The sequence below is a fragment of the Gopherus evgoodei genome, chromosome 21 (genome assembly GCF_007399415.2).
Source record: "Gopherus evgoodei ecotype Sinaloan lineage chromosome 21, rGopEvg1_v1.p, whole genome shotgun sequence".
NCBI classification, from domain to species: Eukaryota; Metazoa; Chordata; order Testudines; family Testudinidae; genus Gopherus; species Gopherus evgoodei.
The window spans coordinates 10711139-10737496 of record NC_044342.1 but is presented as its reverse complement, the minus strand read 5'-3'; the positions used below and the strand labels follow the sequence as shown (position 1 = coordinate 10737496).

The 26358-nt window shown below is 42.9% G+C and overlaps 2 protein-coding genes across 2 annotated transcripts; one reads left to right on the top strand and one right to left on the bottom strand.

Moving 5' to 3' along the window:
* The first annotated feature begins 7858 nt into the window (after nt 1-7858).
* Nucleotides 7859-8800, top strand: LOC115638044 (olfactory receptor 1020-like). The gene has a single exon (XM_030539641.1). The coding sequence runs from the start codon at nt 7859-7861 to the stop codon at nt 8798-8800; it is 942 nt and encodes a 313-aa protein (XP_030395501.1).
* A 9691-nt stretch (nt 8801-18491) lies between these two features.
* Nucleotides 18492-19457, bottom strand: LOC115638043 (olfactory receptor 11A1-like). The gene has a single exon (XM_030539640.1). The coding sequence runs from the start codon at nt 19455-19457 to the stop codon at nt 18492-18494; it is 966 nt and encodes a 321-aa protein (XP_030395500.1).
* Nucleotides 19458-26358: the final 6901 nt, after the last annotated feature.

Below are 26358 nucleotides of genomic sequence, written 5' to 3'. Positions count from 1 at the left end.
CTGAAGAAGGAAGAGGAAAAAATATTTTGCATGTGGATGTTATGGGCCAGCTCATAGGGACACAGGAATGGAAGGGACCCTCTGAGTCATTCAGCATAGTCCAATCCAATTCAGTCCTGGATACTGCAGGCTGCCCTGTCATATCATACCATTCATAAACTGACCCAGCTACAGTTTCTAACTGGATAGGTTGTCTGCCCCCAACTCCTCTGATGGGGAAGCTGTTCCCTGCCTATGTGTTCTTGCTGCAACTTTGTTCTTTAGCTTCAATAGCTCGTCTCTCTCCCTGGAGTTTACCTCCTTGATGTATTTATTGAGGGCAACCAGATTCTTCTCAGCCTGCATTTTTCTAGGCTAAAAACTACAAGTTCTGTTACTCTTTTTGGTTTCATCAGCTGGTATGAGTTGGTGCAGCCACACTGACTTTAATTAAGCTTAGCCAATTCACATCAATATCCATCCATCCATCCAAATGCACACTCATCTATCTATCTATCTATCTATCTATCTATCTATCTATCTATCTATCTATCTATCTATCTATCTATCTACACATTCCTGTATCGATCAAGCTATCTATTTTAAAAATAAAATACAAACAGAGCACCATGATTCAGAGTTCACCCGTGTAAATCTGGAAGAAGACATTTGATTTCAACCTTGTTACTCAATAATTGCCTAGGAATAACTAAGACCCTTTTTGTTTGAATTTTGTTTGTTTTGAATGGTATTCTCTCAGTTCCAAGGGGGAAGAGCAAAATCCTACCCAAGCGGAACAGATGTAACCAGGAGCAGAATGGATCACTTGCATATATAAGAAATTCAAACAACAACAGATTTACCTTTGCAGCAAGTCAGGGTGCCTGTATATTCCTTGGATGTGGTAGAGTCGGGGTATTTCACCTGCATTCTGAGCCTCCTGGGACACAATCCCTTAGGTTCTCTGAGTTTAATTAGTAAGTCTTTGAAGGTTAATTCTAACATACCCCCGGTTTTAAAATTAAACACAATAGCTACACCTTCCTGACCTGGAGTGACTGAAGAAAGATCCCACAGCTCCCAGTAGCCTGAGTGGGCATGTCAGCAGCCAGCACTTTTACATCAGGCCAGATTCAGCTATAAACTCTTGTGTTTGTCCATATCCCTTCTGGAATCACCTGCATGACAACACCTCTGTGTCTTGGCTGGGTGTTTGCTTATTCATAGATTCATAGACTCTAGGACTGGAAGGGACCTCGAGAGGTCATCGAGTCCAGTCCCCTGCCCTCATAGCTGGACCAAATACTGTCTAGACCAGCCCTGATAGACATTTATCTAACCTACTCTTAAATATTTCCAGAGATGGAGATTCCACAACCTTCCTAGGCAATTTATTCCAGTGTTTAACTACCCTGACAGTTAGGAACTTTTTCCTAATGTCCAACCTAAATCTCCCTTGCTGGAGTTTAAGCCCATTGCTTCTTGTTCTATCATTAGAGGCTAAGGTTAAAAGCCAGAGGTTAAGCGACCAAGGGGAACTAGTGAAGAGGGGACCACAAACAGGAGAGTTTGAGAAGGGGTTTGTAAAAGAGAGTTTTAATATAATCGCTATGGTTAGGAAAGGCTGCATCGCCAATGCCAACACTGGTCTTGTCTCCTCCACCAGCATCTTCACCAGACAGACAACCTGACCATGGATGGCTCTCTGCAGATCCTGGTATGAATTTGCAGAGATTGTGGCCTGCATTTCCTACTCTCAGAAAGCCAGGCTGGGGGGACCTTCCAGTGTGAAAGGTGTCTGCTGGTGCAATCTCTCAGGAAGCAAGTGGGAGAGCTACAGGAAGAAGCGTCTAGGCTGAGGAACATCCATGCCAATGAGGAATTCCTCAAGAGTATTCACATGAAGACATCCAAGGCTGAGGACGCTATCCAGCTGCAGAGGATTGCTGTCACATCACCAGGGGAGGAGGATATGGCCCTGTCACAGGGAGGAAACTGGCTGCTCGTTACTTCTGGCAGCAGGCAGTAGTCCCTCCCTACTCCCAACCCACCCACCTTAGTGACAAGGGACCATTATGCTGTCCTGGCAATGAGCGATGATGAATCAACCCCAGTGGTGGAGGAGAAGCCATATACCCCCAAGGCTGGGAGGATCGCAGCCACAATTCCCAGGAGGAAAGGAAGGGTAGTGGTGGTTGGTGACTTTCTTCCAAGAGGTATGGAGGCACAGATCTATCCCAGGAGGCATGCTACCTTCCATGGGCCTGTATCCATGATGTTATGGAGGATTTGTCAAGGATTATCTGGCCCTCTTACTACTACCCCATGCTACTCATCCATGTGGGAACTAATGATACTATGAGGTGTGACCCTGAGCAAATCAGAAGCAACTACAGGGCTCTGTACACTTACGGAGTCCTACTCTTTATATGAGGGCCCTGTGGTGAGAGTTCAGGAGGTGGGTATCAGACAAAGAGTTAGAGGAAGGTACAAGAAAAAATGATTAACACTAGTGTATATGAAAAGAGAATCCATCGTCTCCAGTGCAGCTTCTCCTGATTAAAACAGCTGTGAGCGTATGTATGTAGAATGAGTCCTACTGACCTAAATAAGGTTTACTCCAAATCTACATGGAGATAAGAGAGACGAGAATTCATTGGGGTGCCTGATTTACACAAAGGTGGATGAGAGGAGAGTTCAAACCTTTAACTTTATTTTAACATGGTAAGTGAAAGTTAGTGCAGGATTGGAGCATCAGAAGAACCACACTAAAAACTGTTTCTTTTTCAAACAATACTGTGTAATCAAAATGTTCAGCTTCCAACTTCACCAAACAGCTTAAGTCTGTGGGAAGACCCGCTACAAGAATTATTGTATCTATAAGATAAATTGGGTCTTCAGAGTAATTCAGGGGAGGAATTGTGATGTGTTGCTGCCCCACTCTGGGGTGCCACCTGATGTACTGGGGGTACCGCTGATCCCGCCTGTTCCACCAGCCTGGACTCTCTTGCCCTGTTATGTTGAGCCAGACCCTCAAGACTCCTCTAGCACACACAAGGGTAAGGATGCGCCCAGCTGCAGAAAGACACAGACACTGAAATCAGCTCTGCATGGGAACAATCAGCTCAGGGATTGCCCAGCAATCAAGTGCACAGCTCCTCTGGGGTGCAAACACAAAATCGTGTTGTCTTGCATTGCACAGAGAACTGTACAGTGTAAGCTAATGAAAATCACCCCCTCTCTGAATGTGGAGAAAGATATGCCCAGCTTTTTGCCCCCAGTTATGAATTGCACAAACTGGTTTAGAAAAGACGAAAACAACTTTATTAACTACAAAGGATACATGGAAACTAAGCTTAATACACTAAGGAAACTGGCTACAAGCACCAATTTTTCATCCTAAATGTTGTTTTAAGCAGGTTGAAGAGTTTCTTGAAAACGAACTGCTCTTGCTTGCAACTTAGAACTCCAGGTATTCCTTTTATAGGCCATACACCTTCTAGCCTGGGTTCTGTCCTCCTTCCCCAGATCAGTCTTAGGTGTTTTTAGCAGTCATCTGGGGCAGGGATTCAGTGAAGAACCAACAACCCTGACACAAAGCTCCATATTCTTCAGAGAGATATTGTTATGATACAAATATGGCATATCTAATATGTATTTTATGCAAGATGGCTCATGTAAGATATCATTGGAAAAGTTACCATTTACTGAATGTGATTATCTAATTTGTATGCATTTACCATTTCTGTATCTAAAGTTAGGCATATTGACTATGTAATAATTACATCTGTGTGTATACTTGGGAAAAGCCCACCAGACAGTCATAAATCAGCCTTAAGGGGCCACTAGAAAAAGGCAATGAATCTTTGATGATGTGGATTTCCCATCTACCTGGATTTCCTTCCTGTGGACATTGCAAATAAACCTGATTTCAATATAGTAATTTTGACACTGCAAGATTAGATGATAAGATCATCTGATACAAAATACCACCTTTGACACTGTTGGTACTTTTCCTCTGTAGGGAGATGGGGATCAAACAAAGGTTTCCTGCCTTGGGTAAATCCTTTTTGAGGCTGGGGAGAGGGTTAATCTTGGTTTTCCTCCATTGCCTACCCAAGAAGAAAGACTGCTGAAAGTACCTGAAGGGAAAAAGGAACTAACCTGAAGGCAAAAGCAGGGGTGAGTCCAGACTGAGACCGGAGTCCAGTCTGTAAGAAGAAATAACTGGAACTCTAAGCTACTTGCCTAAACTCTGCAACTTGCCTAAAATAACATTTAGGGTGAGAAATTACTTCTTGAAACCAGAGTCTAAAATATTAAGCTTAGTATGCATGTTTTGTTTTATTTGCTCAGTAATCTGTTTTGTTCTGTTTGCTATCCCTTATAATCACTTCAGATCTGCCTTTTATAGTTAATAAATTTGTTTTTTTAATTATGAAACTCAGTTTGTGCCATTTCTAACTGGGAGGGCAAGAAGTTGTGCATATTTCTCTTCACATTGAGGGAGAAGGCAATTTTTAATGAGCTTGCGCTGTGCAGATCTTTCTAAACAGCGCAACGCAGTATTATTTTAGGTTTATTCCCCAAAGGAGGTGTGCACATGAATGCTGGGTGAATCCTCCCACACAGAGCTGACTTCAGTCTGCGTCTGCAGCTGGGTGTGCTCCTACCTTTGTGTGTGTGCTGCAAGAGACCAGAGAGCCTAATTCAGCAAAACAGGGAGAGGGAATCCAGGCTGGTGGATCAGGAGTGGCTCAGTGAAACCTCAGTACATCAGGTGACATCCCAGAAAGGGAGGTGATCTAAACTGTCACATTGACCTGTTGCATGGACTTGTACTGGTCATGTCTTTTTGGGAGGCTTAATTCACGCCACACTTTCTTGTTTGTAAAGCACTTTGAGATCTCAGATACTACGGGTACAACGGGAGGGATATCTCAGTGGTTTGAGCTTTGGTCTGCTAAACTCAGGGTTGTGAGTTCAACCTTAAAGGGGCCATGTAGCAAACTGGGGTAAAAATCTTTCTACGTATTGGTCCTGCTTGAGCAGGGGATTGGACCCAATGACCTCTTGAGGTCCCTTATATTCTGTGACCTAATTAGTTAGATAGAAAAAAAGAGTAATTCTTAACCTTTTTGTCCATTTCTACCTGAATTCAAAGTTATTGTATGTTGTTAAATTTCTGCATTTTTATTCTTTCTTTTTTTCTCAGTGTTCTCTTGCCATGCCTTTTTTGAGTGTGTTGCTTGTTGTACCTTTCTTGAATTTCTTTTGTGAATGTGTGGGTTCCACTGGGTAACTTCTCCTTCCTTTTGGACTAGAAAGAACAGTGACCTCATCTAGTAGTTTAATTTCTATGTCTAATATTCTTGCTAAAGAGAGGCATTTCCTTTAAGGTAAGCCATTCTCCTCTCTCCATCAATTTCCTTGTTAGGTACAAAATTTGACTTATTTAACATCCTTATTCCTATGGTCGAAAAATAAATATGCTATTAACTTTCCTTTCTCATTAATTTACCATGCCAATCAGCAGAGGCACCTAGAGAGATTCATGTTCTCCTCTCAATGATGTACAATGATGCAGAAGAGACATTCACTTTGTGGGAATAGACAAATGACAAAAAAGCACCAAGCGAGGCAGTAAATCCAGTGCATTTTGCTGAGAACAACCAGGGCTATTTATTGAAAGCTAAGACATACCTGGAGAAGACAGAGAGAAGGACCCACCTCCTGATTCCTGAACATCTCATAAAGAGGGCATATCAGAGACTCAAACTTGCCATATATTCACCTCAGAGGTAAACTAATATTTTATATCAGATTTAGAGACATCAGAAGGCATCACGAGACATGTTATCCCCTATGCCCAATGCATGGAATATTTTGCCCTCAGGCTGGTGCCTAGTCTGATGACAGAGGTACAGCAATGTTATGTGCTTTTTAAGACCCTACCCTTAGCAGGGTGTGGCAGATGTATGTAGGACACTCTGGGCTTCTTCTGAATTGTGCCAGCTACACTGGAGGTGGCAGGAGTTCTTGCTGAGGCAGGGGGGCATCTATCCAATCATTACCATTCAAACCCATGCCTGGGCTTGAATTTGAAACCATGATATACTGGCAGGAAAAGGAAATAATCCTGAGTGTTAAAGCCTGGGTCAAATCTCATGGGAGCTGATGAACTCTATAATGGTAATAATCAGTTGTGACATGGAAAGTGGGTTTAGATTCGTTTCTGAGTGTATGCAGAAAGCTGTCCATGGTCTAACTCTAGCATAATAAGAGAACTGATGGGCCTGTGGTTCAGGATGCAAAAAATGTGGGTTCTAATCTTGAGTCTCTACTGACCTGCTCTGTGACCTTGCACAAGCTGTTTCTCCTTTATGTGTCTTCTTTCTAATTTCTGTAGGCAGAATCGTGATATCTTTCCTCATGTTAAATAACTTAATGACCAGGATCACTGTGGCCAGTCTTGCTTTGTGAGTACAATGGTGTGATAGGGCTGCTTGAGATTCTGAGGCACAGGTCTCAGCGGCCTTGAAGCTCACCTCTGGTTGATGTCTTATGTTACTAAAAGCTCATGCTTCAGGGTTTTACCCAGCCAGCTGCAGGGCTCAGGAAGGGCATCCCTCCCCCATATCCTGACCAATGTGTTCTGATTTTATTTTTTAATCTCCTTCCTCTGAAGCACTGGGATGCCCATGGCTGGAGATGGGACACTGGATGGGGAGGGCTGGGCCTTGGAGGTGGCCGCTTGGTTCTTGCTCATATGGTCCGGGTCTGGATGGAATTTTTCCTCCAAGTATTTCACCTTCCTCTGCAGCATGTGGGTGTGGGTCACTTGTCAGGATTGTGTGGATGTATCACACTTAATATTTCTCTGCCATTGTGGAGGCCTCAGGCACTGTCTCCTGCGGGCAATGATACTTTGGTCCCATCTAGGTTTTTGGGTTTAGGTGTGTGGGTGCTGAGTGGTGTTGATGGCCTGTGCTACACAGGAGGTGAGACTCTGGTGCCCCCTTAAATGCTTTGGCTCTATGTGATGTTAAATGCACAGCATGACACGGTCCCAATCTCCTTAGAACACTTCATAAAGTGGGTCAGTACAATTATCTTCATTTTACACAGGAGATAATTGAGGGACTGAGAGCAGGACTGATTGCTCAGTATCACACAGAGTCAAGAATTAACTTCAACTCTCCTGACCCCCACTATGGTGCGTTGTCATTGGGATGTAACACAACCCTAAATGTGGGTAAGATCTGTATAGAATGTGTGAACAACTGATTTGTTGGTTTGCTGGCCAACCAGAAAAGTCAAAACAAAAAATATTTTGGGTCACACAAAAGGTTTTGCTTGACCAGCCATGATACCTTGTGTTTTATTTTCGAATTTTTTGGGTATTTTTTACCTTTTAAGAATAACATTGAAATGCAATTTAAAAGAAAAAGTAGTTCTGAACAGAAAAATTCAGGTTTTCTTTCAAAAATGTGAGAACAAAACATTTCAGTATTTTGGGATTTTCTGTCTGTTTTTGACGGAAACGATTTGGTGAATTTGATATGAATTTACAAAATATTTCAGTTGACCCAGATGCTCATTTTTCAGTGAAAAATGTCCCTAGATTTAGAGATGTCTGATCTCAATGATAAGGTTTGTGGTTGCAATTATCAACAGACCTTTTCAGGTTACTGCAAGGAGGAAATTGGATGACTCCAACAGAGACAGCAGGCCTCCCTATGTTATCCAGGAAAGGTGTCTTGACTCAACATTTAGGCTGGTGGGTATGTAAATATTAATGGAATTTAAATGCCAATCTACAAGAAGACAAGTATATCGCTCTGATATCATATTTGTTCAATTCCGTCTAGTTAAACCCATGGTGAACACAGATCAGGGAAACCAAACGTCCATCACAGAATTCATCCTCCTGGGATTCGGGAATCTTCCTGAACTGCAAACCCACCTTTTTCTGCTGTTTCTAGTGATCTACATTGTGACCATGGCTGGGAACATCCTCATCATTATACTAGTTGTCAATGATCAACACCTTCACACCCCCATGTACTTTTTCCTGGCAACCTTGTCCTTCTTGGAGACCTGTTACAGCTCTACCATCCTGCCCAGGATGCTGGCCAGTCTCCTGAACAGGGACAGAACCATTTCTCTCCGTGGTTGCATTGTACAGTTTTATTTCTTTGCTTCTCTGGTGGGTTCAGAGTGTTGTCTCTTGTCGATAATGTCCTATGATCGGTATTTAGCAATATGCAAACCGTTGCATTATGCAGGCCATATGAGTGGAAGGTTCTGCTTCTACCTAGTGGCAGGGTCTTGGATTAATGGCTTTGTTGCAATTGCTATAATCATATCCTTAATGTCGCAATTAAAATTCTGTGGCCCCAGTGAAATTGACCATTTCTTTTGTGACTTCACCCCGGTGATAAAACTCTCTTGTAGTGACAGCCACTTGATGGAACTTGTGACATTCATATTCTCATCCTTATTTACTCTTCTCCCGTTTGTATTAACCCTGGCATCCTATATTTGCATCATCATCACCATTCTGAGAATCCCTTCCAGCACTGGGAGACAAAAAGCTTTTTCCACCTGCTCCTCTCACCTCATGGTGGTTACAATTTTCTATGGGACCCTGATCATTGTGTACCTGTTACCAAGAACCAATACCATGAGAGCCCTGAACAAATTGTTCTCTGTCTTCTATACTGTCCTAACTCCTATGGCCAATCCCTTCATATATAGCCTGAGAAACAAAGAGGTCAAGGAGGCCCTGAGAAGAGCTATCAAGAAAATGCTTGTATGACAGAGGGCAACCACCTGCAGTTTCCTGGATAAACTTTATTGGATTAAGTAAAGTAACTCCATTGTATAAAAATGCAATTGTTTATGTGTTGTTGTGGGATTGTATGTGACTTCTCTAGGAGACTTGGCTCATGTAAATCTTGGGAAATGTTAGGAACTTCAAACAATGTGAACTTTTAAAATTAAGCCATTTTCCCTATGCAGAAGGAAGTTGCTTGAAGATTTGCCTGGTAAGGGGACCTGTTTGGCTGATTACCTATTCACAGTCTCTTCAAAGCACTGAATAAAGGACTCACAGATCCATGGGGGTTCTTGTTCTGAGCAAAAGGTGTTATGAACCTGAAATCAAAGGAAAACATGATTGGATTTGGAATGACCAATCACCTCTCAGAACCCTTGAGGTAGGTAGGCTGGACTCTCATAAATTGGTTAGCATGTGTGTAGGTCCTTTTATTGGTTTAATGTTTTTCTGCAATGCTTTCACCTTAAAAACAAATGAGCTTGCTTCTAAAGATCTGTGTGATAAGTTAACTGTGGTAATTCCACTGTGCCCCATCTCAGAAGAGAAAGCAAAACAGGCCTGCATAGGCAGACAGTCTTGTGCTGGGGATATCACAGTGTAGGCAGGCAGCAAGGTGTGACACTCTGCACCCCATATTCATCATAGTGATATGATTATGAAATAATTATGATACATCTTGTAAAAATATGTCATGTGAGGTGTCAATGGAAAGGTTATGGTTTGCTGAATATGATTATTCTATTTGTAGGTGTGTATCATATTTGTATCTGAAGTTATGAATATTAACTCTGTACCTGTATTTCAAATGTTCTTGCTCCTGTGGTAACATCCACAAGCTACTTTACGTCCAGTCTAGTTAGCACATTGTGAATGGCCTATTCAAGTTGAATGGCCCATCAACAAAAGCAATGGACCACGGGAAAAATCTTAGCCTCACCTGATAAGCTTTCCTGTGGACACTTCAGCCAAAATATGGGTAATGGCTGTCATGACTCATTGAAGCTTGTGAAGACATGTGATTAAATCATGCAAATATTGGAGTCCATTTTGGTGCTTGTACTTTTGAAGAAACTGCTCTGGGGGCTTTGTTTGGGACAAAGAAGTTCCCCCCTACGTGGAAGAAGCTATAAAAGGGGAAGTGACATAATCACAGTGCCTCACTCCCTCTAAAACACAACACCTGGAAATACCTAAGGAACAAAGACTGAATGGGGGAAGGAGATCCCAGGTGGGAAAGAAGAAAGCTTGGTAGACTATTTTTGATATCTAACAGGGTGAGACACTCTTGATTCAAATCCTGTCTAGTTTATAAGACATAGATTGTATTTTTGTTTTTTCTTAATTAACCTGCTTTGATCTCTGTGCTCGTTACTTATAATCACTTAAAATCTATCTTTCTATAATTAATAAATTTGGTTTATATTTTTAACCTAAAACAGTGTGTTTTTCTAAAAGTGCTTGGGGAATCTGCTCAGGAACAAAAAATGGTGCATTGTCCTATCCACTTTGAGGGAGGGGTGGACTGGGTAATAGATTTATGTAGAGAAAGGCCTTTGAGCTGGCAAGACAGTACAGCTCTGGGGTCCTAGGCTGGAGATCTGGGGAGAAGTCTTCATGTAACTGCAGCTGTGTAAGGTTTGTGTGAGTGCAGGACCAGGGGTGGTCTGCATCTTGTCACAGCAGCACAGTGTAAGAGGGAGTCCAGGCTGGTGAGACAGAAGGCTCAGTGGCACCCCAGTTCCAGGTTGCACCCTGGTGTCCCTTCACAGCAGGAAACACCCTGGTCAGGAGGGTGAGAGAGAGATGGGTGTCTACCCAAAAGGGGCAATGGATGGGGAACTGGGATACCTTGCTGGACCTTAGAGGGGGAATGTAGGTGCAGTTGCTCCTTTCCCAAAAGAATTCAGAGATTGCATGATAATGGTGTGCAGGGCAAAATGAAATGGAGCATGCCTTGTATACTCATGAGGGAAAGTCCTAGAAATCTTCTCCCATATTAGTTCTTTCTCGTGGAGCCATTCTGTTTAAATCCATGAGACATCATGTGTGACTGGCACAGGTCATACCCACCTTTCACTGAAATTAGATGCAGTCTCTCACTCTGAAATCACTGGGATTTGAACATGCTCAGCATCTCATAGAATTTGGCCTCTCTCTTTTACACTACAATTTCAGACTGTTTCTCTCTTTCTCTCTATTTAACTGTCTATGTACTGCTGATTGGAGGTGGTGGACTTGCCACTGTATGAAGGTTTTAAAACAAGATGAGACATCCTTCTAAAAAGCATATTTCAATCTATCTTCTGAGGAGACAAATGTAAGGATTGTGTATGCAGGAGGTTAGATGAGATCAGGGGTTCTCAACCTTTCCAGATGACTGGACCCCTTTCGGGAGTCTGATTTGTCTTGAATACACCCAGTTTTGCTTCACTTAAAATCTACTTGCTTACAAAATCAGACATAAAAATACAAAAGTGTCACAGTAAACTGTTACTGAAAAATTGCTTACTTTCTCATTTATACCATATAATTATAAAATAAATCAATTGGAATAGAAATATTGTACTTACATTTCAGTGAGATACTTGAGCCTGTTTTTCACTTGTGAATCTTGTCTGAATCCCAAAACCTCCCTCCCGGAGATGGAGCATGTAACTTAGCTATGGCATGGGGCCCCAGGCAATTGCCCTACTTCCCACCTCCTAATGCCAGCCCTGCATTTGTGACTCCTCTAAATCCATCCTATGATCATCTTTAGGACTGCAAGCCCCAGGTTGAGAAACACTGATCTAGATGAGTTGAGTACCCCCTGGAAGACCTCTGAGTACCCCCAGGGGTACACATACCCTTGGTTGAGAATCACTGGAGTAGATTATCATAGATTATCAACCCAATGGAACTTCAGTATGTCTCTACATCTATCTAGAGAGGGGGCTTGAAGTGGGATCTTCCACATTCTGGGCTAGGCCACTGGGCTAAAAGTTGGAAGGTAGGAGTCACCTTCTCTAGTAGGCTCTTGAAGAGGCCCCAATCTGGCAGATGTGCTCAAAGTGTGTCTATCTCCTGGTTTGTGGTTCCCACTGGACTTCCATGTGAGATAGGCATCCAGGCATCTGCCTGAGGTATCTGTGTACAAGCCCAGAGGCACAAAGTTAGCTGCCTAAGAAGCATTTACAGTGAAAATGTAGGTGCTGGGTGAGTTTCAGAACCAATAAGATTAGGCAGCAGCTGAACGGGGCAGTGGCATTTAAACATTGGATTTAGGTGCCTAAAATGTAAATTAGACACCTAAGTCACTTAGTGACTATGGCCCTTAGGACCAGATTTTAAAGGTGTAACCCTTCTGCCCCTCTGAGTTGGCAGCAACAAGGGCCGGGTTCAGTATCCAGGGGTTCTGTTTCAATAACCCAATGCCAAACCAGCTCGAGCCCCCACCCAGTGACCTGGGAAAATCTTACACACACCCCTAGGCACCTCAAAAAGGCAATGCTTCCCCTCTCGCAAGCACAGAGTCTCGGTGTAGCAGAAAAGGTTTAATACATGAGATAAACAACAAAGACTAAATTGGGAAAACACCTCAACTAGAGTTCCTAGACCAAACCGTGAGCAAAGATCCACCCCAGGAAATTGGGCTGTGTCCTCTTTCCTGGGCTCTTGAGTCCAGCACCCCCAAATCACCCACAGTCCCGAAAGTCCCACAATCCAAAAGTCTCTGTCCTGGATCAGTGCAGCCCCAAAGTTCGAGAGTCTATCTGCAGAGGTCCCTCCCCACAGCCTGGGTAGAAAGGGGCACCTTACGTGGTCCGGGGTCAACTGCCCTGCCTCTCCGTGGGTTTTGCTCCCACCTTCTCCACGAACTGCTCCGCTTTACCAGCTGCTCCACTCTGCTCCTCCAGCCGTCCTCACAAACTGCTCCACTCCACCAGCTGCTCTGCTCCACCTAGCTGTCCCGTGAGCTGCTCCAGTTGTCCCTGCAAACTGCTTGGCTCCGCTCACTCTGTGGGCCGCTCCACCCGTCCCACAGCTACTCCGCTCTGCCAGCCGCTCTGCTCCACCAGCTGTCCCGTGATCCGCTCCAGCCAGTCCCCACAAACTGCTCCACTCCGCCAGCTGCTCTGTTCCACAGTATAGCTTCAGGCTCCCCCACTAGTTAGCACAGTACTCAGTGCTCTCAGCTCAGTAATTTCAGCTCTTTAGTGATTTCAGCTCATAGTAGGGGAGCCCCAGTGCTAGTGCACCATTAGCCAAAAGTGAGTTCAGCTCAGCAACCTGTATCTGGATTCTTAAGGGAATAAAAAATCAACTCTGAGATTCCATAGTGGAGAGAGGAGGATATGCAATTGGTGTTCCAGGCCCTCACAAGAGGCCCATACCATCAGGTACACACTCCAGTCCCCAACCTGTCTCTCTTCATGGGGTTTTGGAACCCATGTCCCATGTTTAGCAAGTACCACCCAACTGAAGTTGAGTCATCTCTGTCACAAAACAGTTCCACAGTTCCCCATTCACACAATCAGGGTGACAAACTTTTTTTTTTCCTGCCCCAATAACAAAGAAATTGGGGATCCCATTCCCTACAATTCACCACCAGATGTCAGGGTAGCGCTCATCCTGACTCTGCTTACAAAGGTATTTAGGCACCTTGTGGGATTACCAAAAGTACCTAGCTCAAGCTCTTTCCACCTATGGAATGCTTTCTGGTGATTTGCTGCCTTCTCATGGCATGTCAGATTTCTAACCAGATTTTTCCATTCCTTTGTTCCTGTAGAACCCAATGTGCCTGCAACATTAGACTGGAAGAGTTTGCAACAAAAACAGTATGCAGAATGCTGGGGTTTTGAGTAGATAAGCCATGGCATCTCCACTTTGTCACCATTGGGGATTTCACGCAAGTAATGTGTTGGATGGAAAAGTCTATTTTCATTGTCTTTGGGGAACATGAAGTTTTTCACATGCTGTGGCCCGTGCAGTGCAAGGATGTCCCTCAGGCTACTGCTCAAGTGGGTCCACAGTCCTGGATCATCTAGACTTAAGGAACTAAACTCAGTTTAGTAAAGCAGCAGCTGTTTCTTGTGCCTCCACCACACTCTTCTCTGATCTACACTTTTCTTCAGGAATGTGCATGGTTACATCCATTTGAGATGGAGATATGAATGCTTCTTTTGCTTTCTTTCTTTTTCTGAATTCTGCCCCAGAGTGTTGTTTTCTTCTTTCACTCATGACTGCTGTTCTGTGCCAGCTATAGTGGCTCTCAACACTCAATTGAAGGGGACAAATAAGCAGGCTGGTATCAGGGCATGAGTGAGGGAAGATATCAGTGTCTTAAGGGCCTAACTGGCTCCTACTACTTCAGTTGACTGCCTTTCTCTCAAGTGGGTTCAGGGAAGCAGTAGGCAAACAGGAAGCTCCCTGAGAAGCTGGTGTTAATCAGTCCAGGCTCCTGGGGGTGCTAGAGAGGTACATAAGAAGCTCCTCCTTCTCTTTCTCCCTGCAGTTCCTGCTGCTTTCTGTTATTTCCTCTCACGTTTTCTCCTGCTTGCCTGATATGTCTCTTGTGCCCTCCTTCCACCAGCACAGTACTCCACCATCTCTGTTCATCTAGAGCAGAGAGAATACATACGCACCAGAAGCAGACACAATTTTCTACATTCTGGGTCCTAGTGGCACCCACCCCCCTCCACCACAGTCTGGCACCTTAAGCAACCACCTCAGTTCATCTCATGGTAAGGCCAGACCTGCCTGGAGTGCTGTGACAATGCCATCAAGGGCCATCAACACTGAGTGGATCACTGCTGGTGAAACAAGGTGAATGTAGAGAGCCCCACATCTAGGAACACTGACCAGTCATCATTTAGCTCCGGGGGGCTCAGCAGCACATGGTTGGCTCCAATCATAACGGTCTACTGTCCATTCAGAGAGAGGAACCAGACCAGGATTCTATGCTTGTATCTTAAGTTTCCCCCTTAAATGAAACCTGAAATGGCCCCAGTAAAGAAACTCATAGGAATATTTAATAATCCAAACACAAACACACACATACACACTCAGTCAGGTATATATGCCCTAGGGCAGAGTAACCCTTGCAATTTTTCATTGGGTGTAGGAGCATAACTCAGAGACATTGGGACCATGGAATGCAGTGTATGGAGCCACCCAGAAGGAAATTAACCCATCTTGGAATTTTGACTTAATCTAGAATGAAGGGGCACAGGTTTTGGGAACAGCTAATGGATACTAATCGATACCTCTCACATCTAATGAAAATAGCTTTATAGCACTGGTTTGACATCACTGAGCTCTATAAATTTGTCTTATAGGTGAGGGCAATAGGAAATGCCATGCTTGTGGCAACCATATTTGCTCCCATCTCTTCTCTTTGGAGGATCTGTAAGACCTCAGCAGTTTGGTGAATGGAGTAGCCTAATGTAAATATGCACCATTTATGTGCACAAGCAACTATAGCATCCTGTCAATAATTCACATGCAAAGATGTTGTTGCTTTAGGTCAAGCAGTAGAGGCCTAAGTTTTTGTTACAGGTGATTTTGGATGTAATATTTTGTAAAGCGTTAGCTAGCTATCTAGCCCGTCCCCCCCATACCCAGCTATCTTATATGCTTCTGGTTATAAAATTTGCAAATGGCATCAAATTGAAAGGGGTTTCAAGCACTTGGAAGCACAGGTTTAGAATCTGAAACAAACTTTACAAAACTGGAGAATTGGTGTGCAATCAACAAGATGAAATTCAGTAAAAATAAGTGTGAAATACTACACTTTGAAAGTAAAAATAAAATGAACACCACCACTGAAATGGTACTAACTTGTCATGGAAGGAGTCCTGCAGCAACTGGAAGTTATAATGGATTCCAAATGCAGTAAGAGCCAACAATGTGATGCAGATGCGGAAAAGATGTGATGTTATATTATTAAAATATGACCATGCAGATCATTGTTGCTACCACTGTTGTATATTTGCAATAAATCTTGTAAAACTGTGTCATGTAAGATGTCTATGGAAAAGTCATTATTTGCTGAATATGATTATGCTATTGTATGCATGTATCATTTTTGTATCTGAAGTTATGAATATTAACTGTGTACCTGTATTTCAAATGTTGGCTCCTGTGGTAACACCAACAAGGTATTTAGCTAGCACATTATGAAGGAACTGTTCAAGTTAAATGACCCATCAAAGAACAGCTAACTCAAAATGAAGACACTTATCAACACTTAATGGACTTTGCTGTGAATGTTCTAACTAGAGTATGGGTAATTTCCACTGCTATGACTAAGCAAAGCAGGGAGAGACATGTGACTTGTGTGTGTGACTCCAAACCCCATCTTGTTACCTGTAATTTTCCACTGTGTTGTGGGCTTTGTTTGGAACAATGGGTTTCCAATCCCATCCACATGGCAGAAGCTATAAAAGACCCTGGAAACCTCTCCATTTTGCCTCTTTCCTGCTAAACCTCTGAACTATGAATTTATACTAATGGGAGCATTCTAACCAAAGTACTGAGGACCTTTCAAATCATTTGGTAGCAATCAGAGATTTAACAAGCCTGATCCAAGAACCTTGCAATTATTGTATGCATTTGATTCCTTTAACCAGTTTTAACTCTCATCTTCCTTTCTTTCTTTTTATAAATAAACCTTTAGATATTAGATACTTAAGGATTAGCAGCAGCGTGATTATTGGGTAAGATCTGAGTTATTTATTGACCTGGGTAAGTGACTGGTCCTTTGGGATCTAAAGAACCCTTTGGTTGATGAAACTGGTTTTAAATAACCACTCATCATTAAGTTTAGTGTTTTTGGTGGTGAGACAAGGACTGGAATGACTAAGGAGATTGCTTTTCTGACATCTTGTTAGCCAATGTGGTGAAACAGATGTTTATTTTTGTTGCTGGTCTGGTATATCTTATGGAAGAATATCCACCAGTTTTGGGGTGTATCTGCTTTAGTTCTCAACAGTTTGTCCTGAATTTGGTATTCTCAGTAGTGACCCACTGAGGCATGGTGATGGAAGACAATGGAAGAAGTTGTTCTGCTCTAATCAGTACTGGTATGGACTCATCTGCAGTACTGTGCCCAGTCCTGGGCACCACACTCTAAGAAAGGGGTGGACAAATTCATCAGGCTGTGGTGGGAAGATTCAGGGAATGATAGAATTTCAGTTTCCACTCTGAGCAACATGGCCAGCAGCAAATTACAACAGCCAGGGACCAAGGGATGGGGGAGCTGAGGAGAGGGATCTAGGTCTTCCTGAATCAGAAATCCTTCCCCGGGCTGCTCCTGGGGCAGAGTAGCAGAGACCCATGACCAACGTTCCCTTTAAGGTGCATGCCTGCATGGCTCTACAGGAGGCCACCAAGAGCTGCATAGGTGTACACACTGCACTCAGCGGCGTGGGATGAGGTGGGGGTGGTGATGGGGGAGCTTAGGGCATGCAGGGTTGGGCAACTCCCCCAGCCCCTGCTGTGCGTCAAGGAGAGATGCCTTTCCACCCCAGCCCTGGGGCTGCAGGAGGGCAAGATGCCTCTCCCCTGGCCCCAGTCCCAGAGCTACTGGGGCCAGGGAGAGACACTCCATTCCAGGTGCTTCTGTGAAGAAAGCGCTGTGGGGAGTCCTCTCTCCCTGCCGCAGCCCTGGGCAGCCTGCATCTGAAACCCCTCATCTCTGGCCCCACCCCAAAGTCCACACCCCCAGCCAGAACCCTCAGTCCCCCGCACACCAACTCTCTTCCCCAGCCCTGAGCCCCCTCCCACACTCCAAAACCCTCAGCCCCAACCCCACCACATATCTCCTCCATATTGGTACACATAACAAAATTCATTCTGCACATGGATGGGAAAAATTAGAAGGAACATTGCCCATCACTAACCTGATGAAGCACAGGAGCAGGCAGCATGTAGCCATGGAAACGAAACACTGATTTGGGCAGGGGTAAGCCATCCAATGAGAACACTGGGCACTCTCAGAGCACTGGGCACTCTCAGAGTTATTTCAGGTATTAGAACTGCAGTATGCAAATTATCAGAAAATGAAAAGTGCAGATTGCTTGTTATGTCACCATGGACACCCTTAAGTGTGACCTGAGCTGCTGTCTTGGACATGTATCCAATTTATTCCTAAATTTAATGATTGGACACAATTTTCTTAACAATATAGCTTCATTAAAACCTGCTGTCTTCAACTGTAGCCTACACACATATATCAAATGAGCTTTAACGTTACGAAAAGTGTGAAGAGAACGTTTTATTCTGGTTTTAAGATCACTTGGGACAAACCAAGGAGAGAAGATATATACTACATTCATTAAAGAGAATATATTTAATTCTTTTATACTCAAGAACTAATTAAGATATTTACTTGAAAAGTTATCCTCACTCAGAATAAATAATCAAAGTTCAGGGAGGAGACGTGTTATTCTCTAAACAATAGCATGAGAGGGTGGTGCAGTGCATGTCTCAGGATTTGGCTTCTCCTAATTTTCCCCAAATTCTGGCAGATGGCCAGAGGTAGGTAACACCCAGACTCCACCTTTGGATTAAGGGACTCCTGATCCTGAGAGTCATCAGTTGAACGGGACCATAGAGAATAGTACTGGCTACACAAACGATTCAAGTTTGCAAGATCATATCCCCATGATTGGCCAATTTTATGTATTAGCTAGAAAGATCTGATTTCTTGCAAAAGACAAAAAAATCTAATGACAGTTTTCCTCAAGGCTTCCTTCACCTCCTTGTTTCTCAGGCTGTATATGAGGGGGTTGACCAATGGGGTCAGGACTCCATAGAAAACAGAGAAGACTTTGTTCAAGTCCCTAAGTGCATCAGAGTCTGATAGCAGGTACACAATGACTAGAGTCCCATAGAAAATTGTCACCACAATGAGGTGAGAGGAGCAGGTAGAAAAGGCCTTCTGCCTCCCAGTGGTGGAAGGGATTCTCAGAATGGTGGAGATGATACAAACATAGGATGCCAGGGTCAATAGAAATGGAGGCAGTGTGAATATGGAGCAGAGTATCAAAGCAGTAACTTCCAGCATGTGGGTGTCACTGCAGGCCAGTTTTATTACTGGGCTTAAATCACAAAAGAAATGGTCAAGTTCATTGGGGCCACAGAAAGTGAATTGTAACATTAGTAACATTGTTGGCAAAGGAGCCAGAAATCCACTTACCCAAGAGCAAGCAGTCAACTGGAGGCAGAACTGTCCATTCATAAGAGCAACATAATGTAGTGGCTTGCATATTGCTAAGTATCTATCATAAGACATCACAGATAAGAGAAGGCATTCTGTAGCTAACAGAGAACCAAAAATATAGAATTGTGTGATGCAGCCACCAAATGAAATGGTTCTGTCTCCAGTCCGGAGACTGGCCAGCATCCTGGGCAGGATGGTGGAGGTGTAGCAGGTCTCCAAGCAGGACAAAAACCCCAGGAAGATGTACATGGGGGTGTGAAGGTCCTGATTAGCCACAACTAGTGCTATGATGATGATGTTCCCGGCCATGGTTACAATGTAGATCCCTAGAAAGAGCATGAAGAGAAGGATTTGCAGTTGAGGAAGATTCCCAAATCCCAGGAGGACAAATTCTGTGATGATCGTTTGATTGTTCTGGCGTTTGTTTGCCATTGGTTTCATCTACGGGAAATAAAACAAATTCTGCAATTTATAGTCTAACTGCCATTTAAAAACAGTCTTCATTTTACTTCTGGCTTCCCCGTGCTGGTTGCTATCCCAACAGTTGAGTCAAGACTCCAGATGGTGGAGGTACTCTGGGTAAAATTTTCTAAAGTGCCTAAGATAAATCAGTTCAACCTTTTATATTTACACGTCAGTTTCTGAGGACATGTCATCAATAACATAAATGTGTGTTTTAACACACATTATTTTTAGAGATTTCCTCCCTCCTCCTAATATTATCTATATATTTCTCAAATCTCTTCTAAAGGGAATCACATAGTGTGCTCATTTCTCTACAATGATACTCCCTGTTCTTTTTCATAGTCATACAACATCTAGAATTTATGGGTAACATTTTCAAAAATGCCTCAGGGCAAAAGTTTGAAAAGTATTTTTGCACTTGAACTTGTGAATAGGCCCTTTGAATATCTTAAACAAGACAGGATTCATAGCTAGATTACGGACATATGATAATCCCTCCTTAGCTAAGGTTGTTGTGACAGTTTGGGGGAATATGCCTTTGTCCAGTTGTTAATTCCATTTGGTTTTTTGAATGCTTTCTAACTGCAACCATTGTTCTGGATGAGATCATCTCTTCTATAGCAGGAAACATGTAACAGGTCCTAAGGAATCTGGGCCTGGAGAATACTGGCAACGCCATCAAGAGCCATCAACACTGAATGTCACCACCCAGTTCCAGGGAGCTCAGCAGCACATGGGGCTCAGTGGCTGGATCCAATCACAAAAGGCCAACATTGATTAAGAGTGAGGGAGCTTTTGGCAGTTTTGTCATACTTGCATTTAGCTTTTCCAACTGATTGAAACTTGAAACTTGAAATCACCACAATGAAGAAATGTACAGGTAAATTCTGTAATAATAATAACAACAACAATAAAAAATCAACAGACCCCTCACAGAGATTGCTGGTTTCTAATGTCTCTTATAAGGCTTCTGCTGATGGTTAGAAATTTGCTGCTATAATCACTATTTTCATCGTTTCAGTTATTTTTAGCCTCAACTTATTTTGTATTCCTGTTAGTGCTACCAAATCACTTAAAGTTGAAATTTTGCAACAGGATCTAGTGACCTAACCCATGTGGAAATATGGAAAGATGCTGCTGACATATTGTACATAGCTACAGAAGCGATCTGGGAAATAATTACTGCTCAAACACTTTTCATGATCCTATTCTCCACTCAATCAAATACAGAAGTAGAACCCAACATTTCAGTACGCAAATAAGAAACATGAAATTCTTACACACACACACATTCAGGTGTGTATACCATAGTCAGGAGACCCTGCAATTTTTCATGCAGGGACATGACTCACACACAGTGGGAACATGTAATTCAGGGGTATGGAGCCATTCAGAAGGAATGTATCTCAGTTTGGAATTTTTACTTAAAGCAGAATGAAGGGACTGAGATTTTTGAAATGGCTAAAGGTGTTTCAAGGGGAATTATTCTCCTAGTTGCCATAGAAGGAGATTTTCAATAGCAAAAAATTACAGTTACGTTGAAAGTTGTTATACTCTATACATACAATACTTGTGGGACTTGCATCAAATTCCCAAAATTGGCCATGACTGATTAGGTAGAAATGAAAATCTCTGTCATAGAATTCCAGGATTGTCATTCTGTGTGTCACTCTGAAGCCTATTAAGCCTGAAAATCAAAATAGTCTCCTACAAACTGTGAAAACATGAACAAATTGCTAAGGATCAAGACAAAAGACTAGGGCACACAAGCAGGGAGAAAATCAGAAAAGTTAAAGCATAAATGAGTTACACTTACAAAGGAACATAGATGGGAAGAAGAAGAGGAATAATCAATATATTAGAAACTTGAAAGAGATGGAGGAAAGTGTATGTCCCCTAATCAGCAGGGAAGAAGAGCTAAGAACACAGTACATGAAGAAAGCTGAGAAATCAACACAACAACCCACACAACGCCACAACCAGCACGCAAACAACCTTATACACACAAAGAGCCTCAGTGCAATATACACCCACACAAATCAGCAATAATCTCCCAGCACAATCCAAACCACACACATATCAACACAAACCCCAGCACACACAATAATCCCAAAAATAATTCTGAAGCCTCTGTTGTCTGCTGAGTTTGTGCAAAGTGATGTAAACAGCTACAAGAATGGTCCAGAGCTCCTTTTCTTTAGATTATGAGCATGTTCAACTATTACTGAGATACATCATCTGTCATTAATTTTTTAAGTTTTCAGCCATTTGGGGGCTTTTTAATACACATGACTTTTTTAGTACACATTACACCTGTGAAACAACATGGGCTTTCAGCTACTAGTGAAGAGATAAGCAAATTGCCTTCAGGATAGAAGATTGCATCAACAGCCTGGCTGACCAGTCAGGTAAAATTTAGAAGAAGAGGAATCTCATATAAATTTGAAAAGATTAGTTTAAGCTTCAATAACCTTTGATTAATCGCTATTGGATAGAAGCCAAGATTTCACTCTCCTTTCCCCTTCCTGCCCCATCCCTCCCTTCTTTTCCCTCCCATCCCATTACAATACTTTTCTTTTCATTTTTTATGTGTTCTTCAGCCAAAAATCAATAAGAAAGAAAGAAAGAAAGAAAGAAAGAAAGAAAGAAAATTTGAGTGCATTACAATAACTGAGTTAAAACAAAATGAATATTTAAAACTTTCAGAGAGTGAATTAGGAAACAATTCCTCTCTGACTTACCCCAGCATAAATTGGAAATAACTGCAATGAAATCAATTGAGGCAGTCTGTAATAAAACTGGGATAACTGAGAAGAAAATGACACCAGAAAGAAGTGTGTTCTTCCTCTTCAATTTTTTAATGTCCCAATATGGAATCCTGCCTAACACATCTGCACAGACACAAATTGTCACTTTTGCAGCATGATGCCCCATGTGCTGCATTGCAATCAACCTCTATATGCTTTGGTGACCACATGGGAATTCTCCCCAAAGAGACTCTGCTGTCATGTTGCCAGGCAATCTGAGACAATCTTAGTAACAACTGGTGAAGATATCAGCCTTCCAGAATGACGAAACGTTTTCTGCTACATTCACTATAGGGATGGGATTTGGAAAGATGGGCTTCAATATACGGGTGCTGGAATAGCAGAGGATCAATCACTTGGCTGACAGACTAAGCACAGTGTCTGATTGGGTATCCTGAGCCATTGCTTTGCAGAGACTGTGCTGTAGAATGCAGTTATGCTGCTGTAATGTGATGTTGACATGCCAATGCAGTATCAGGATGGAGATGTTGTCAGAGAGCAACCAGCCAGGTGCACTGTGGTTCTAGGTGACCCTCCATCATCCTCATTTCACACTGGGGAGCAGATCCATTGCTGCTCTATCTCCAATATCTTTGTAGGTGTTCGACCATCATCACCTTGTACCACTTACTTCACTTCTTCAACATTTCAGGATCTCCCTCTGTCTTTGCACAAGCAGCAAGGAAGGGAGACGTTTCCTTTCTCTCTTCCTCTTCCAGAATGCTGAATATCTTCTTTCTTACTGCATGTCTCAGCCTTTCTTGGGGATGTGATTGCAGAGCCATTGGCCATTATCTTTGAAAACTCATGGTGATCAGGGGAGGTCCTGGATGACTGGGAAAAGACTAATGTAGTGCCCATCTTTTAAAAAGGGAAGGAGGATCCAGGGAACTACAGGCCAGTCAGCCTCACCTCAGACCCTGGACAAATCATGAAGCTGGTCCTCAAGGAATCAATTCTGAAGCACGTAGGGGAAATGAAAGTGATCAGGAACAGTCAGTATGGATTCACCAAGGGCACGTCATGTCTGACTAACCTAATTGCCTTCTATGAGGAGATAACTGGGTCTGTGGATGAGGCAAAAGCAGTGGATGTGTTATTCCTTGACTTTAGCAAAGCTTTTGATACAGTCTCCCACAGTATTCTTACCGGCAAGTTAAAGAAACTTAGGTTGGGTAAATGGACTATAAGGTGGATAGAAAACTGGCTAGATCGTCAGGGTCAATGGGTAGTGGTCGATGGCTCCATGTCTAATTGGCAGCTGGTAACAAGTGGAGTTCCCCAAAGTTCGGTCCTGGGGCTGGTTTTGTTCAATATCTTCATTAATGATCTGGAAGATGGTGCGACTGCACTCTCAGCAAGTTTGCAGATGACACTAAACTAGGAGGAGTGGTAGATACTCTGGAGGGTATCAATAGGATGCAGAGGGATGTAGACGAACTAGAGTATTGGGCCAAAAGAAGCCTGATGAGGTTCAACAAGGACAAGTGCAGAGTCCTGCACTTAGGACGGAAGAATCCCATGCACTGCTACAGAAAAGGGACCGAATGGTCCCTGCAGAAAAGGACCTAGGGGTTAAGGTGGACAAGAAGCTGGATATGAGTCAACAGTGTGCCCTTGTTGCCAAGAAGGCTAACGGCATTTTAGGCTGTATAAGTAGGGGCATTGTCAGCAGATTGAGGGACATGATCATTCCCCTCTATTCCACATTGGTGAGGCCTCATCTGGAGTACTGTGTGCAGTTTTGGGCCCCACACTACAAAAAGGATTTGGAAAAATTGGGAAGAGTCTAACAGAGGGCAACAAAAATGATTAGGGGGCTGGAACACATGACTTATATGGAGTGGCTGAGAGAACTGGGATTGTTTAGTCTGCAGAAGAGCAGAATGAGGGGAGATTTGAGAGCTGCTTTCAACTACCTGAAAGGGGGTTCCAAAGAGGATGGATCTAAACTGTTCTCAGTGGTAGCAGATGACAGAACAAGTAATAATGGTCTGAAGTTGCAGTGGGGGAGGTTGAGGTTGGATATTAGGAAAATCTTTTTCACTAGGAGGGTGGTGAAGCACCAGAAGGAATTAACTAGGGAGGTGAGGGAATCTCATTCCTTAGAGGTTTTTAAGGTCAGGCTTGATGAAGCCCTCTCTGGGATGATTTAGTTGGGAATTGGTCCTGCTTTGAGCAGAGGGTTGGGCTAGATGACCTCCTGAGGTCCCTTCCAACCCTGGTATTCTATGAAATTCTATCCTCTATGAGGATATGCAGGGAATGATACTAAGGACATCCCTAATGTTATATTACTGCTATTTGTTTACGTGGTTTGGAGCTTTCTGGTCTTTACTGATTGTGCTAATAAAAGTGACTAAGGCATTACTTTGCCCTCAGTGTGAGTGCCTCTGCTGTAAACAAGTTACTAAACTTGTCAATTTAAATTCAGGTGTATTTGATTCTGGGACTAGAACCCTGCTATGCCCAGTTTATTCTACTGGTAATGATTGGTGATCAAGAAAAATGATCAATCATTAAAGAATCACATTATAGCAGCTCTGAGCCAGGGAACTGGATCTGCTGAGATGGGCCAGGCCTATGGTGAGCCAGAACTGTTCCAAACAATCAGGGTGGTACATTTATAGAGGTGAAGGTTAAAATCTTTCACCCTAGGAGGTATCAGTCATAATGAAAGAAATAGGCCCTTTCCCCAGGAGCACGGGCAAAGAAGAAGGGATGAGATATCTTAAGAAAACTGTGGGGCAGGTTAAATTTGTGATCTAACTAGTGAGGATTGAGAGAGAATTTTACAGAAGGGAGTTGGCTCTGGTGTTTGGCTCCATATTCCACAGGACTATAATGGACAGAGACAATGGCAGCTCATGAGTTAAGAGGAAATTCTAATTTTATTTGGGTTGGAGACAACAATCTCCATTTTTGGCTTTGTGAAACAAAAATCTAGGGATGGTGTTAGGATATAGATATTCAGACCTGTCTGAAAAGGCCTATACTTTAAGAATTTAGGTGTATTCGTATCACTAAGCTAGTTATAGAGGTATAGAAGAAAGAATCAAATTCATTTTCTGCCAGTGTAAGGGCCTTCTCTTACTGGGACAATCAGAGGCCTAGTTCTTAGGCCAAGGCCTTCAGCTAAGCAGAAGAGGCCAGCCATAAGCTGGGAAGTATATGATCACATCCTCACATTCCAAACTAGTCACATTGAAATAAGGTGCTATTGGGCTGTTAGGAATACAATCCTGTCCTCATATTCCATCACCTCCAGAGAAAGGGAAGAGCCTAGAAGATGTAAAAGGAAACTTAGTCTGATAGCATCCTGTCTGGCAAGAACTCACTTATCAATAGGTGGGATGTGAAATCCTCTTTTCTGTATTGTTCTATCACTGTAGTCTCTACTTTCCTATTGTTTGTCTATATAATTTCTGTCTGGTTCTGTGATTGTTTCTTCTGCTGTATAATTAATTTTATTGGATGTAAACCAATTAAGATGGTGGGATATAATTGGTTAAATAACCGTGTTACAATATGTTAGGATTGGTTAGTTAAATTTCAGTAAAATGATTGGTTAAGGTATAGCTAAGCAGAGCTCAAGTTTTACTATATAATCTGCAGTCAATCAGGAAGTAAGGGGGGATGGGAACAGAGAATGGGAGTGGGGGAATTGGAATCATGTTTCGCTAGTGTGGGGGAATGGGAACAGGGAATGGGAACAGGGACACAGGCCAGGCTCTGTGGTTTCAGAGCTGGGAAGGGGGACACTGAGGAAGGAAACTGGAATCATGCTTGCTGGAAGTTCACCCCAATAAACATCGAATTGTTTGCACCTTTGGACTTCGGGTATTGTTGCTCTCTGTTCATGCGAGAAGGACCAGGGAAGTGAGAGGGTAAAGGAATAAGCTCCCTAACAGACAAACTTTCAGAATATAAGGAGTGATCTAGATACACTGGGAAACTCTAGGGAAAAGCTATGGATATGCATGATATCAATGAACTCGGTAACTGTGCAACTCATATTAGTGGTGGTGTTAATGACTTTGATTTGAAAGGCTATACACTTA

Coding starts and splice junctions, on each gene's coding strand:
- LOC115638044 (XM_030539641.1), top strand. CDS start 7,859: ATGGTGAACACAGATCAGGGAAACCAAACGTCCATCACAGAATTCATC.
- LOC115638043 (XM_030539640.1), bottom strand. CDS start 19,457: ATGGCAAACAAACGCCAGAACAATCAAACGATCATCACAGAATTTGTC.